Here is a 14797-nt window from a genome sequence, read left to right as displayed (position 1 = left end):
GGGTAGAGTCCCCCAGACACTGGGATGGTGGGGCTGGTTCGATCTTCCATCAGTCTCCTGCTCACTTCAGAGAAGAGGAATTAGGGCCCAGAGAACACAGCTGCGCAGGCTTACCAGCGTCTCCGTGGGCTGTGTAACGTCTGCTGAGGCACCTCTACTGCCCCACCTTGGCCTCAGGACCCGCAGAGTCACTGGAAGCAATGCCACCAAGTTTGTTTGATCTGCTCACTCATTAAACTGATCTGTGGAAAAGGCACTTCTTTGACAACTTACCAGTGTGCTGGACCCTAAATACAACATTAACCAAAAAAGTTGCGTAAAACAAATTAGAAAATTCTCTAACACCGTATAAAAAATAAACTCAAAATGGATTAAAGACCTAAATGTTAACACTGAAACCATAAAACTAGAAGAAGAAAACATAGGCAGAACAGTCTTTGCTGCAAATCATAGCAGAATTTTTTTGGATCTGTCTCCTAAAGCAAAGGAAACTGAAAAAAACCCCCCACAAAACCCACAAATGGGACCTAATTAAACATGAAAGCTTTTGCAAAGCAAAGGAACTCAGATTTAGAGAACAAACTAGTGGTTACTAGGGGCGGGAGGGAAGGGGGAGGGGCAAGGTAGGGGGAGAGGAGTAAGAAGTACAAACTATTATGTAAAAATTAAATAAGCTATAAGAATATATTACACAACAGGAAATATAGCCACTCTTTTGTAGTAACTATAAATGGAATATAATCTTTAAAAATTATGAATCCTATGTTATATATTTATAACTTATGTTACATGGTACGTCAACTATACTCCAATTTTTTTAAAAATTATGCGCCCTGCCTTGAGGAGTTTGGTTTAGCACGAGAGCCAGATATAAATATGCAGCAGATTGACACAGGGCTGCAGAGAGCAGGAGCGATGAACACTGAAGGGACGGGGACAGCCTGAGTTCTGAGGGGAGAGCAACGAGCCTCCCAGGCAAGGTAGGAGGGAAGAGACTTCTGAGCCGCTCGCGTATCAGCAAGAGAACACGAGAGGTCACCTGTGCCAGAGCTGTGAGGCCTAAGTCCCCCAGGTGCCCAGGGTGGGAAACACCTGCTCGGCCAGGGCTGGGACTTACTGTGCCAAGATCCTGGAGTGGCCCCCGGGCACGAAGCCTGGGGAGAGCCCGCTGTGCCAGGCCCAGAGTGAACTGCAGGAGCTGACACCGGGTTCCAGCCACTCCTCACCCACAGGCTTAGGACCTGGGCATGTCACTGAGCCTTACAGGTCTGTCTGCTCACCCGGTGCCACCTGGCAGGGCTGTTGTGAGGGCAACGTGAGGTCGTGTGTGCCAAGTGGTGTCTGACTCCCCTGGGCCACCTTCTCCCTCCTGTCTGCCACCCGTGGTCAAACCTGCTAGCCTCCAGCACCCCTCTGTCTGTTCCCATCCCTTTCAAAGGGTGGCCCCCACTGGTCCGCCCCACCCAGGGCTCAAGTCCAGTGAAGTTGGTAAAACCGTGCACAACAATTCAGGATGCTCCAGTGCTGAGAACTACCCGCACTGCACAGGAAAACCAAACCCGAGGCCATGAAACGCATCTCTGTGATACTGTAGCTGTGGACGTGTCATTACACTTGTCCAAATCCACAGACTGCACACCACCAAGAGGGAGCCTAATTTAACTATGGACTTCTGGTGATGATGTGTCCACACAGGTTCTCAGTTCTAACAAACGTGCCACTCTCTGGGGGGTGCTGATAACAGAAGAGGCTGTGCGTGCGCAGGGGCAGAGGGTGTTCAGGAACTCTCTGCACCTTCCTCACAATTTCACTGTGAAATCTAGAAAGTGCTCCAAAAAACAAAGCCTATTAAAAAACAATCCTAGTATGTTAAACCACTTGACCCGTAAGAGACATTCATGTTCACCCACTTCCCATGTCTCTTGGCAATAACCAAATGAGGCTGGTTAACAAGGTCCTTCCCATACCCTAGATGCTAAATCAAAGTGTTCGGCCTGGCCCGGGGGCTCCTGCCCCGGCTGTGTGTCACTGCAGGAAGAAAGCACGTGTGCGCCACACCACGCGGAGCGCTGGGGAGTCTGGCGCTGCACCACCACATCAACCTGCGGGCTGAGCTGTTCCCAGCACAAGTCTCAACTGGAGGCACACCATGTGTGCCTGGATCTTCTGAAATTTGGTCCCTGAAATACATTATAGTTAGCTGCCAACATTTATTTTTTATTTTCTTATTTTATTTCTTAACTATGTATATGTATACGTAACATAAAATTTACCATTTTAATTATTTTTAAGTGTACAGTTGAGTGGCATTTACACATTGTTGGAATACTACTCGGCCATAAAAAAGAATAAAATAATGCCATTTGCAGCAACAAAGTAAAAGAGAAAGAAATACCATATGATATCACTTTTATGTGGAATCTAAAAAAATGACACAAATGAACTTAATTTCAGAATATAAACAGACTCACATAGAAAACAAACTTACGGTTACCAGGAGGGAAAGGAAGTGGGGGATAAGTTGGGAGTTTGGGACTTGCAGATACTACTATATGTAAAATGGATAAATGGCAAGGTCCTACTGTGTAGCTCAGGGAATTGTATTCAATGCCCTGTAATGACCTGTAATGAGAGAGAATGTGAAGGGGACTACATATGTGTGTGTAGCTGAATCACTATGTTGTACACCAGAAACTAACACATTGTAAACCAACCATACTTCAATTTAAAGAAAGTATACGTGTTGTTGGGCAGCCATCACCACCATCCAACCTCAGAACTTTATCATCCCAAATGGAAACTGTCCCCATTAAACACCAAATCCCCATTTCCCCTTCCCCTGGCACCCACCATTCTACTTTCTGAGTTTGACTACTCCAAGTACCTCATATAAGTAGCAGTCAACATTCTAAAATGTGACAATAAGGGGGCGGGAGGATACAGCTCAGTGGTAGAGCACATGCTCAGCATGCACAAGGTCCTGGGTTCAATCCCCAGTACTGCCATTAATAAATAAACCTAATTACTGCCCCCTCCAAAAAAAAAGTAAAATGTGACAACATTCATAATAGCATTATTTTTTCTATAGGTGTCTTTTTGTGTGTGTGCTTAATTTAACATTAGTCAGTTTACAATGTACATAGCAGCATTATTAACAATTGCCAAAAAGTGGAAATAACCCAAATGTCTATCAGGCAATAAATGAAAAAAAAAGTGGCCTATCCATATAATGAAATTTATTCAGCCATAAAAAGAAATGAAGTACTGACTTAGCTACATCATGAATGAACCTTGAACCATTATGTAAATTAAAGAAACCAGAAAGAACCAAAGACCAGATATTGTATGATTCCATTTACGTACAATGTGCAGAATATGCAAACCCAGAGAAGTAGATTCATGGTCGCCAGAGACTGGAGGGCTCAGGAGAAATGGGAAATATCTGCCCGTGGGCATGGGGCTTTTTTTGGGGGTGATGAAACATCCCGAAATTGTGATGGTTGCACAACGTTGAGCTAAAAAGTACTAAACTGCACACTAAATGGGTGAGCCGCATAGTATGTGAATTATATCAAGTTGTAGCTGGAAAAATGAGGTAAAATTAAAATCTCCACATAAAAATCTGGATGCTCAGCCTCTCTTGGGAAGCTCCAGATCTGGCAGCACTGGGTCTGAATTCCTGCATAGCCCCCTTGGGTGGAGCTGAGGAGTGGCTGTCCCTTAGACAGGGCAGCCAGTCTCCACCACTCCCCACTGTCTGTCAGGCACGGAGGCTGCAGGTCAGGTCCCACTTCACTTTTTTATGTCTATTTCCTAGCTGGCCCATTTGCGACCTTTCATGAGGATCATGCCAAATAAGCAGAACTTCTGGTTAAAAAATATACAAGTGCAGGTTTCATGGTGTTTATTAACAGAATGTAAACATGCCTTCTGCAATAGTCATGACTGCTCATAACATTCATTTTCACAGCCAGGCTCCAGTGTTGCAGAACAAAGCAAAGGGTGGGGCAGTCCCTGGATGCTGGGGGACTGGAGAGGATACTTCGAGAGGGGTTTTCATGACAGGGAAGGAAGCTCCAGTCCACTAGAACCCAAAGGCCTGAGGAGGAGAGGGAGTGGGATGGGGAGAATGGATCAGGTCAGAAACAAGTCAGAGCCTGCAGGTGGGGATGGAGCTGTGGTCCTACGCATGTCTGCCTCATCCGCGTATGACTGTCTTGTCTACCCTCCTGACATTTCAGCAAATGCTGAACACCATCTACCTTTCCCCCTCCTCTCAGTCCCCAAAGGCTCAGGGAGAGATAGTTCTCTGTATTTGTAAATGCTTCATCTCATGCTCCGGCCCCAACTCAGAGGCTGCAAAGTTGTCTGGGGACAAATGCCTCAGAGCCAGCTGTGGAAATAAACCAAATCCAATCCTGGCCTCATGTGGAATGTGGATTCTACAGATGTTGTGCTGCCACCTTCTGACCATCCGAGGGAACGACACCCCGGTACAGCAACGAAGGTGTCTGGCTAGAAAGAAAATCTATTTTTCTCTTTGAAAGTCCTCCTCTAGACGTCTGCTTTCAAGAAACAGGCCATGAGTGGGACTTCAGTTGACTTCTCCAGTAAGAAAACTCAGGCTTTCACGAGAGACACCATCTAGCTTCCCACAGCCATAGCCCAGGGTCTAGGATCACGCTGGGTGAGTCCGCAGCAGGTGCTCAATAAGCTTCTGTTCAATGAAGGAAAAGTATGGAAATTGGGAGGAAGTGACTGAGCCCCCTTCTTGCCCATCAGGTCTTTCCCAAGCTCTTTACCCAACCCAACAAGTGCCCTCACACCTCAACCTGCTCAGCCTAGAGCCCTGGGGTGGGTGGAGCTCTGTGCCCAAGGCCCACTCCAGCCATGGCAGAATCGGGGCTTTAGGGACACAGTCTCTGCTGGGAGCCCGGACTAAAACTTTAACACAAAAATACCTTAACATTCCTCTGAAAATAATGAAGGGAAAAAAAAAATCTACTGAGGAAGACAGTGATGTATAGGGACCTAAAGGCCACACCGCATGTCTCTCTCGGCTTGGGCTCCCAAAGAAAAGGCTACATGCTGAACCCTGGAACATTGGTTCAGATCAGCACGTAGTGTCAGGGCAAGCTCCCAGCTCTGGGATCTGCACTGGAGAGGGTCAGCGCCTGTCAGAGCCTGCAGGATACCCCTCAGCATGCCTGTGTGCTGGATGGGCGTGACGCCGAGGACGAGGCCAGCCACCTCCAGCTGGCCCCAGGAAGGCCAGGAGCAACGTGGGGCAGCCTGATCAGTGGGCGAACACCAGTAACCCGCTGCTAGACCACCTGCACAAAGCTGTGTGAACCATTCCGAAGAAGAAATGACCACAATTTAGGTTTTAAATATCTTTTTGCGGTAGATAATCTTATTTACATTGATACAGAATCATTTTACATTCTTAGATCAGACACTAGTAGATGCTTTATTTTAGTAAATTATTAAAGAAAACAAAAAAGAAACTAACCAGAAGTGTTCTCCATTATCCTGTCTTACCACAGCGGGAGGATCTGGAAACACAACGGAACCCGCACAGCCTCCAAGCCAAGGCTGGGGACACGGCTTTGCTCTGGCTGGATGGTGGAGAACCTCCAACTGCTGAGACTGCGCTTTCTTTTGAACAAACATTTATACAGGAAAAGACGATGATTCTTAGCACTGAATAATTTAAACACACTTCTGCAAACAGAGGTCAGCAGTGTGAGTGGTGAGAACCAAGCCCCTGGTAGGCAGCGGAGCAGGGGGAGGCCATTAGTCAGCCCCAGGACACGCTGGCTGTGGTCCAGCAGAAGGGCCGGAGCTCCACTCACACCTGGCTTAGAACAACAGAACTCAACAGTCGAAGGACAAGAGGCCGCTCCACGTCGGGTGGGAGGAAGGACTGTCCGTCCAGACAGAGATCACGGCTCATGTGCTCAAGAGTGACGTCTCCAGGGACCCTCTTTACATGTGTCACCCTGGGGTCCCAAGGCTCCCATGTTCCAGCTGCTTGGTACCTTTGGGAATTAAAACAAATTCCAAGAAGAGTAGGGGATGCCCCTGCTGAGGGACAGACGACACTGGTGGGGTGTGCATGTCCCAGGTTCCTGAAAAAGACAGCCTTACAGTAAAGACTCATTTTGGAACCTCCCAGAGGTTTGCTGAGAGGGAAATTAATCACTTCACAACTTGGTGCAACTTAAGGCTTCATTTTTAAGCTGTAAGCATGGCCTTTAATTCTTTAACTAAGATCTCCACCACATTCGATTCCAAATCAGTTTTAGCTCTGCAAGAAGTGTCCAGCCATGACTCTCCCTGTGCCAGAAGGAGCCAAGTACCTACTTGTGGACAGGAAACTACCAGCCCTTAGGCATGCCATGCCTTACTGCCCAGGGGTTGTCCACTGTGACTGTTCCACGGAGAGGTGAGTTGTTACATGATTTTGCTGTTGCCAAGGTGGTCCAGAGGGCCTCTGCAGGCGGGGCTCGGTGCTGCTGTGTAGGATCCTCCTGTGTCCTAGGTGCCCTGACCACAAGGAGGGACTGTTGCTCCCAGCCTAGTTTCCAGTGGACCGTTTTCCTGAGCCAAGACATAAACAGTTACATTTCTCTGGCATCGAAGGATAACACACACTGTTGGTGAGTTTCTGTCATCCCTGGCAAGGAGCTACACCAGGAGCTCCAGCCACCAGGGACCAGCACAAGTAAAGAGTCCTGAGACACCACAGTGAGCAAGCAGGACTCCCAGCAGGCCCCCCCACCCGCCCCAAACAAGGTTTAGATGGCCCCGAGCTTCCCCTGCAGGACAGGGCACTATGAAACAGGCAGGGGTTGGGGAGATCTGAGTTCTACGCCTGGCTCTGCTATGACTTGCCCTCTGTGACTGTGGGCAACCTGGTTCCCACCACTATGAGATATAGAGCCCCCAGGAGTGGCAGGAGGAGGGCTGTGAGGCAGCCGCCCAGTGCAATGTCTCCAGGAAGTGGGCCCAGCAGAAGCTGGCTGCTGCAGTGTGGCTCAGCCCTTTATCACTAGCTGACTGTTACCCTAATGCAGATGTCCCCACGAGCTGAGAGGCTTGGCTCTGATGGGGGCCAGGCACACCATGCCTGAGACTGGTCCCTCTTCAACTCTGGGGGTGGGGGACATGACACTGGTTAAAGTGAGGGAAACAGAGGTTAGTTCAAGGAGAGAAACAAAAGGGGGAGAAACCTCAGGGGTTTTCCTACCTCGGCTGGGATATCAAGAGGTAAACATTTTCTTAAGTTTGGAAAGGAATCCCTCCTTGTCCTCCCCAGCCTCAGGCCTAGCCTTGCCTCCTGCGGAGCTATCCATGGTGCTGCCACCTGGGCACAAACAGCAGAGAGAACTGGGGTCAAGGGAGCACAGCTCGACGCATCACATCCCAGGCCCTGCCTGGCCACCCAGGGGCTTGCCACTCAAGGAGTCACCAAGAGCCACTCCAAGAGGAGTGGGGGCCGTGCCGGGGTGGACCAGGGCTGCCTCTCCCGTCAGATGACTCAGCACTTCAGTGCATCCCAACTGCTCCTCGAGTCACTGGCTGACAAGAGGGAAACAAGAAACAGAAAGGGACAACTACCAGCTGTCTCTGCCTCAACAACTGTAACAGAAGTAGAGCCCAGGGCCAGATGCCTTCCAGGCTAGGCCACACAGCTTCCACATTAGCTCGTTCAATCCTTAGGATAACCTTACAGGTAAATGTCACAGAGGAAAACACCAAAACAGACATAGAGGGGTTAGGAGGTGACCCAAGGTCACAGAGCCAGTAAGCAGGAGGGAGACCTGAGTTCAGATCCAAGCAATCGGACTCAAAAGCCCAGGCTGTCACCCACCACGCCACCGGCTCTGAGAAGGCAAAGACACATGCCAAGACCAACTGACCAGCTTCCACACCCAGGCTTTGTGCACAAACAGTCTCAGGGACACCCGGGGAGTCCCAGGACACGTGCACATCTCATGTCCAATGACGATGGCAACAGAGGACACTGTGTGTCAGTGGGCAAGCCCTCCTCACCTGTGGCATCGAACCCCAAATGCTCCAGATAAAGGAAGCTGCTCCCGCTGTTTCCTGAGGGCCCGCTGAGGGCACCTCTGCTGCACAAACGCATCACTTTAAAGACCTGTCAACCATGAGGCAGGGAGGGCCAACTTTTTGAGTTGGTTTACAAACTGTACTCAATATTTTAAATTGTGCCAGGAGAATTAGCGCAGTTTAAAGTGCTAGGAGATGTATATCAAATGCAGTGCATAACAGGGTACAAAATGGTCATGTCCCCAAGATCTCAGTCTAAGATGCCTTCATCAGGGAGAGGCTCAAAGCTCTGGGCAGCAGGCCCCCAGCAGGGCCGGGGAGTGGTTGTCCTGGATGCAGTCCCCTGGGCAGTCCTCTGGACCTGGCATGCTCTCCAAACTCAAGAACATCCTCAGAGAGATAGCAGTGGACCCAAACAAGGATGTGCTAACAGAGGTCTGAGCATTCAAGAAAGCCTAAGTGGCCAGAAGACACCGATTCCCAGGGCTCCCCAGGTGAGGATCTGGGCACTGCACACTGTGGCAGGCCCCTGCGAGAGGCGTCCATGGCCACAGGTTACAAGACCAGGTGTGACCTCCCTCAGTCCTTCAAGCCCCCTTTTCTTGCATGAAGGCTTAAGTAACAATAAAAGGACTAACACAAAGGAATCCACAAACCAGAAACTTCCCATTGCTCCTGGGCCTCCTGGGACAAGAGAGGGTAAGAGAATTGAATTTTGCTATGTCCTTGGTAAGGGAACAGCAAATCTTTGTGTGTGTATGTGTATCACACTATGAGTTACCACTGATGGAGCTTTTAACATATGCCAGGTACCATGTCAAACACGATCTTCATGATCTCACTTAATCATGTAAGAACCCTATGAGGTAGATGTTACTATCCCCAATTTACAGGTGAAGAAACTGAGGCTCAGAGAAGTGAAGAAATTCGCCTAAGGCTTTATAGCTAATAATGGCAGAGCTGGGACTTGAATCATCTGACAGAAGAACCCAAACTCTTAACTATTAGTCACGAGACACAAAAAAAGTATTTGAGCCACAGAGGCCAAAGTCTGGGAGAGCCAGCATAAGCACTGGTTAGCTGGTTAATGATTCACACACAAAAAAACAAAACAGCAAAGCACGGACACACCCAGAAATTCTCACCCCCTGCCACCAAGAACATGTTCTTATCTCTTTTTATTTTTTTAAATGGAGGTTCTGGGGATTGAACCCAGGACCTTGGATATGCTAAGCATGCGCTCTACCACTGAGCTATTACTGGCCCCCCTCCCCATTTTAAGTTAGAAAATTCAGGAAGCTCCTTCAGGAATAAGGCTTACTGACAGGGACATCAAAGGATTTAAGCACTGAACCAAAAGTCAGGGATGAACTGTGAGCCTCTGCACATGGATGATGAGGTCTGTAACTACACTGGCCTGGGGGAAGGGGAGGGACATGTCCTTGTAGGACGTCCCGGCACTTGGGCGCCTTCTGGTGTCATTATAGGATACAAACACGAGCAATTTACTTCCAAAGCTTCTCTGAGTACAGATGGTACATGATTCCTGCACTTCTAACAAACAGGAAATGCCCCTGTGGAAGTCTCTCCAGCCACATAGGCACTGCATGTCCAGTCCGCACCTTCAGAAGGCGACCAGAGGGAGGGGCTGCTCAGCTAACCGCAGAAAGAGGTCGGACCGGAGGCCACAGGACTCCTCTACCAGACCACGGCTTTCCAGAGCAGGGTTTACATTTCCATCCCTCAGAAGGAAAATGAATTCAAATAAACTCAGCCAACAGCACTGTGTAAAGCGCTGGGGATTCAAAGGGGACGCTTTCTGGTCAACTACACACAGGGATTCCCAGGCAAAGTGTTTGATGGACAATAACCAGGTAACATTCATTCCGTAAATCTGGACCCTTTCTGGGCCAGAATGTTTTCTCCAGTTACAAACTCCCAGTGTTACGAGCAAGGTCTAGCACTTATTTAGGGGCTCAATGTTTGCCTGACTTCCCCCCCTTACACTGTAAGCTGGATGAGGGCAGGGACCCTGTCTCTCTGGGCATCATTTCTTAGCATGCAGCAAATACTCAATGACCATATGAAGAAACCATTTGTTTGAAGCCAACAGGACTCCAGGATCTGACTTCTGAGGACTGGACCCGCCCTACAGGTGGAGGTGCAGCACCCACAGCCTGACTCCGAGACGCCTACTCGCACAGACTGAGCCAGCAGAGCACTTCTCCTTCTACTAACACGCCTTTGCCCTCATCTTCCTCTTGCCTCTGCCCTGCAAAACTAAAGGAGCTCTACAGTCAGTGCCATCAGCTTGTCTGGGACGGGTCACAGGTGGGATTCCCAGAAAACAAGCTCTGGAACAGCTCCCTACACAACAGCTAAATGTACGTTCGTGTGTCGTATGTGTAAGAACTAAAGATGATCCAGAAACACGCATAATGAGCCACTCTGTGTCTCTGAACCCAAAAGGTCACGTGGTGACCTCAGAGGGCCCCCGTCCCCGAGAGCGCTAAGAGTCCCAAGCTTGCTTCGGTCTTCCTGTGTCACAGACTGGGAACGGAGCCAGGGTCAGCCATTAAGGTTTCTAGCAGCTGCTTAAGGGAAGAAAGATTAACAAGGGATACTAAACCCACCAAGAACCTTAGGTCAGTCTCCTACGTTACTGTAACTATTCCAAATCCCTTCCAGGTACCCTTTCCCGGAATGAAAGCAAAGACACCCAGGAATCAGTTTGTGCCTGCAGTGACAGTCTCTAAAAATGACTGTCTAACTCACGGGGACTTAGAGGCTATTAAGAAGTGACACTTTAGCCCAAGAACCACTGACAACTGATTGCAACTGCTTCTAGTATAATTTGAATAAAAGAGATTCAGGCTCTACCTATATAAATAGGACCCACTTTTAGAGAAGCTGTCAGGAAAGGGGAACCCTGTGTGCTGGTGTGTCTGCACACGTGGACTGCAAAAGTAACCTCTTCACAGCATAGCAGGAGGCTCACTCACACCCAGGCCACAGACTGACTGGCAGTGCATTCCTGGAAGCCAATGCGAAGATTCTTAAATGTCATTTAAAGAATTATGTCTGAGAGCCAAATTTCCCACTGGAATACAATTCTGAAATGACAACAGGAGTGGAAAAAAAATAATTTGGCATACCCATTTCACTTTATAAACAACTTTTCAGAAATGCATCCAATGCATTTATTAATGTTAAGCTTACTTGGCAAAATTATGTCAATAAAAATTTTAAAAGAAAGAACTGGCAAAGTGTCTGGCACACAGGAGCCTCCCAATAAATCCTGGCTGAATGAGGGGTGAAGGCGTGAGCTAATAGGACAAGGGGCGAGGGCAGTTGCTGCGAGCTGTCTACAGAGCAAATCTCACATGCTCCGTGACTGCAGAAATACTGGGGATTCAGGAAGGAGAAGCTAGAGGTGCGTGATCGGAGTTAAGTGGAGTAACTATTCCCACTGTTCCCACTTCTTTTTAGTTCAAGGGACGTTAACTGGAAAAGCCTGCGAACCAAAACCACTAAAATAAGTGCCCACTTAGTGCCTGGTTGGCTGCAGACAGGATCTGTGGCAGCTGCTTTTTCACAGAGGACTTGGTCCCCTGGGCTTGACAGGAGCTCAGGCTGCTGCTGCTGGGACCCCTGCCCTGGGGCTCTAAGACCAAGCCCTCGACCCCCAGCTCTGACCACCTGCTCTGAATGACTGTATATTACTTTAATACCATTCAAGTTCTGAGAAGGTGAGAGGTCCATCCAGGATCCAGGCAAAAACAAAACAAGGCACCAAGGAGGCAACACTTTGGGCAACTGAAGCCAGTTCACCCTCGGCAGCGCCCATTCTGGCCTGAGGGGGAGGCCTAGCTGACAGAGAACGGCACCACCTCGGCAGAGCTCCCCCGTCCCATGGGAGGAGGGCTGTGGCCGAGGTTCCCGTGGCCAAACCATCTGTCCGCAGGCATTCTGGTATCAAATCACGAACATTTAACTATAGTCTACAGATGGTTCATGACGTCTGAGCTCAGGGTAAATACGGTATCTATTCACTGCCCTAGGAATTCAGAGTTAGACTTGCTGTGAACAGGCAGACCTGGGTCACGTGTCTGGTCTTTCAGTGCTGCGGTAGCTGTTGTTTACAGGACACAGAAATCCTGGTGAAGCTCTCTGGGTCAGGAGTGCATTAAGCTTTTCAATCCATCTTCTCCTTTAGTGGTTACAAGGTGCTCCCATGTAGGGACGTGCCCAAGGTCACAAGGCAAGTGGCAGAACCAAGGATAGAACTCGGGAGAGCAGCCCTCCAAGACACACAGCTGCCACCCGGCAGGAAGCACCATGGAACTCGCCAACCTCAGCAACCAGCGCGCGCGCAGAGGGAGGGCAGCTTTCCTCGTGCAAGGCTGCCCTCGGCTGTTCCTAGCCCACAGCTCCCCTCTCTCTACTGTGCTCTTGGAGGCTTCATGAAGATCCCCAGGCGGAAACCCCAACATGCTCCCGAACCATCCACCCTCTGTGGGGCTGGGGGCTCCCATGTAACTGCCTTACCAGTGCTTGTGCTGGTGACGCCATTCACTGTCCCCTCCACGTCAGTCTCATCTTCTGCGTAGCTCAGGATCAGGCTCTGCTGCCGGCTTGTCAGTCTCCTGTGGACCAAGCACAGTCCATGTCAGACAGTTTCCTTGGGGCAGTTCTTTAAATGACACAAAGGACACAAAGTGTGGGGGAAATGCGGGACCCTACAACCCAGGCACATGGCACACCCTGAACCCAAGAGCCCACGCCCTCAAAGCTTCTGTAAATCTCAAATATTCTAAGTTGTTTTAAACAACACTGTGGCTGTGCTAAATAGTCTACTGGGGGAACAAAATGCTGTTACAATTCTCTGTGTAGGAAATCATCTAATTAAAAAGGGTGCTGGAAACCCTGTCCTCCCAAGCAGCGTCGGGCCTGCCCTGCTCCGCACACCCGCGGCCCCCTGCTCCAGACGCCCACAGCGCCCCACTCCGCACGCCCACGGCCCCCCTGCTCCGGACACCCACGGCCCCCTGCTCCGGACGCCCACGGCCCCCTGCTCCGGACGCCCATGGCTCCCTGGTCTGCATGCCCAAAGCTCCCTGCTTGGACTTCTCTCCCAGAGGATGTAGACATCACACAGCTTCACAATCTGGTTATAGATCCATCTCTCCCACCAGACAGGCATCCTGAGATAATAATAAAATCAAAGGCAGCAGCAATAGCCAAGCGTTCCCTGTGGGTTATTCATTTCAATCTTCCAGCAACTCAACAAAGTCAAGCTCTCTTATTATGGCCCCTTGGCAGATGGAGCACTCGGGAGGACAGACCTGACTTAAAGGAAGAGATGACCTGCTTCAGCCTCGGTGCTTACAGTAGCAGAGCCACACGGGCCCGGTGATCGGGCCGGGTGCTGAACCCCTACCACCGGCACCAGCCCGGCCGGTAAAGAACCCTCAAAGGGGTCCCGCTCAGTGGTGAAAGCCGCAGAGACCAGGTGGGCCTGGCCACGTGAAGCAGGCGCTTACTTCGGGACCCTTATCTTGATGTGAATGTAGTGATCTCCGTAGCCGTAGCTGTTAATCCGGGGGATGCCCTTCCCACTCATCCGAATCTTCTGGTCTGTTTGAATCCCAGGGGGGATCTACAAAGAAAGGAAGCTCTGGTTTTCCTTGGTCTCCAGGTGCCCAAATGAAAACATTTCATGACGTGAAGACAGTCTTACTCCTGAAAAAAACTCCGTCCAGGTTTCTAGACCAAGCCTGCCAACTACCACATGGAAACTAGCTAGACTGGGTCCCCCTCCCCCCCCCCCCAGCAGAGCCTGTGACAGGACTTGGGGCAGGTAGTTTGCGAAGGTGAGCCCAGGAAGCAGGAGGGAGGGAGCATGGAGAGGGAGACCTGGGAGGAGGCAAAGCCAGCAGGGGGCGCTGCTGAGATTGCTCCCCCGCCCAGGAGTGGACACCGCCCAGGAACGGCCTTCCCTGGTGGCCCAACACTCCTCCTGCCCTCCCCTAGACCCCATGTCCTCCGAATCCCAGACAAGCTGGTTGTTCACAGGTTCCACCCACTCCTCAGCCATTTTCTGTTTCAGGAAAACAGGGCATTGATGTACGAGGGTGGCCGCGACGTGCTGGTCCTCTTACCGTCACGTTGATGGTCTCGTATAGGCCCTGCGCCCTGGCCGTGCCCCCAAGAATAGCCTGGGCTATGGAAATGAAGAGGTCGGAGTGGATGTCTGCACCGTCCCTCCGGAACACAGGGCTTTTCTGCACCTAGGGCCAAGAGATGGGGATTACGCACAGGGAAGCCCTTCTGGAGAACAGACAACAGCCCTGCGTCTCAGCAGCCTAGAACGTGGTGTTGAGAGAGAGAATGTACTTTCACCAAAGTGGCCAGCACTCCAGGCTCTGAGAGTTCCACAGAAGATCCTTTCTCCATGGCAATGCAAGGGTGTCAGCCTCAGATCTTTCTTGGTGAAGGTGAATAAAAACATAAAATCGGCTTTTGAACATTTAAAATAAAAATCTTACTGTGTACTGGAAAACATGAAGACACACAGACTAACATGACCTACAAAGGCAAAGATGGTTCATTTTCCCAATAGTCATGTGGCACAAACTGCCTTCAAGTCAGACTGGCAGCGCTGGAATCACTCTGATTTTAAAGGCACTATATTTTGTGAATAGACATTCTCTGCCTTCCA

General features: G+C 49.9%; 1 protein-coding gene across 2 annotated transcripts in view; it reads right to left on the bottom strand.

Moving 5' to 3' along the window:
- Positions 1-3889: 3889 nt before the first annotated feature.
- The window catches only part of DNAJA3 (DnaJ heat shock protein family (Hsp40) member A3), a 30545-nt gene continuing 19637 nt past the window's right edge, over positions 3890-14797 (bottom strand). Inside the window, exons 8-12 of one of the 2 annotated variants that reach the window (XM_031447575.2) lie at positions 14238-14366; positions 13620-13735; positions 12625-12722; positions 7253-7369; positions 3890-6603 (exon numbers count right to left, since the gene is read on the bottom strand). In XM_031447575.2, the coding sequence (XP_031303435.1) occupies positions 7266-7369; positions 12625-12722; positions 13620-13735; positions 14238-14366 (447 nt within the window). In that variant the 3' untranslated portion in view covers positions 3890-6603; positions 7253-7265. The remainder of the gene's footprint in view (positions 6604-7252; positions 7370-12624; positions 12723-13619; positions 13736-14237; positions 14367-14797) is intronic. The other variant, XM_010992716.3, reaches the window with a different exon arrangement.

This window comes from Camelus dromedarius, chromosome 24 (genome assembly GCF_036321535.1).
Source record: "Camelus dromedarius isolate mCamDro1 chromosome 24, mCamDro1.pat, whole genome shotgun sequence".
In the NCBI taxonomy this organism is placed as follows: Eukaryota; Metazoa; Chordata; class Mammalia; order Artiodactyla; family Camelidae; genus Camelus; species Camelus dromedarius.
Note: the sequence above shows the minus strand (reverse complement) of the source record. Positions and strands in the feature narration are given on the sequence as shown.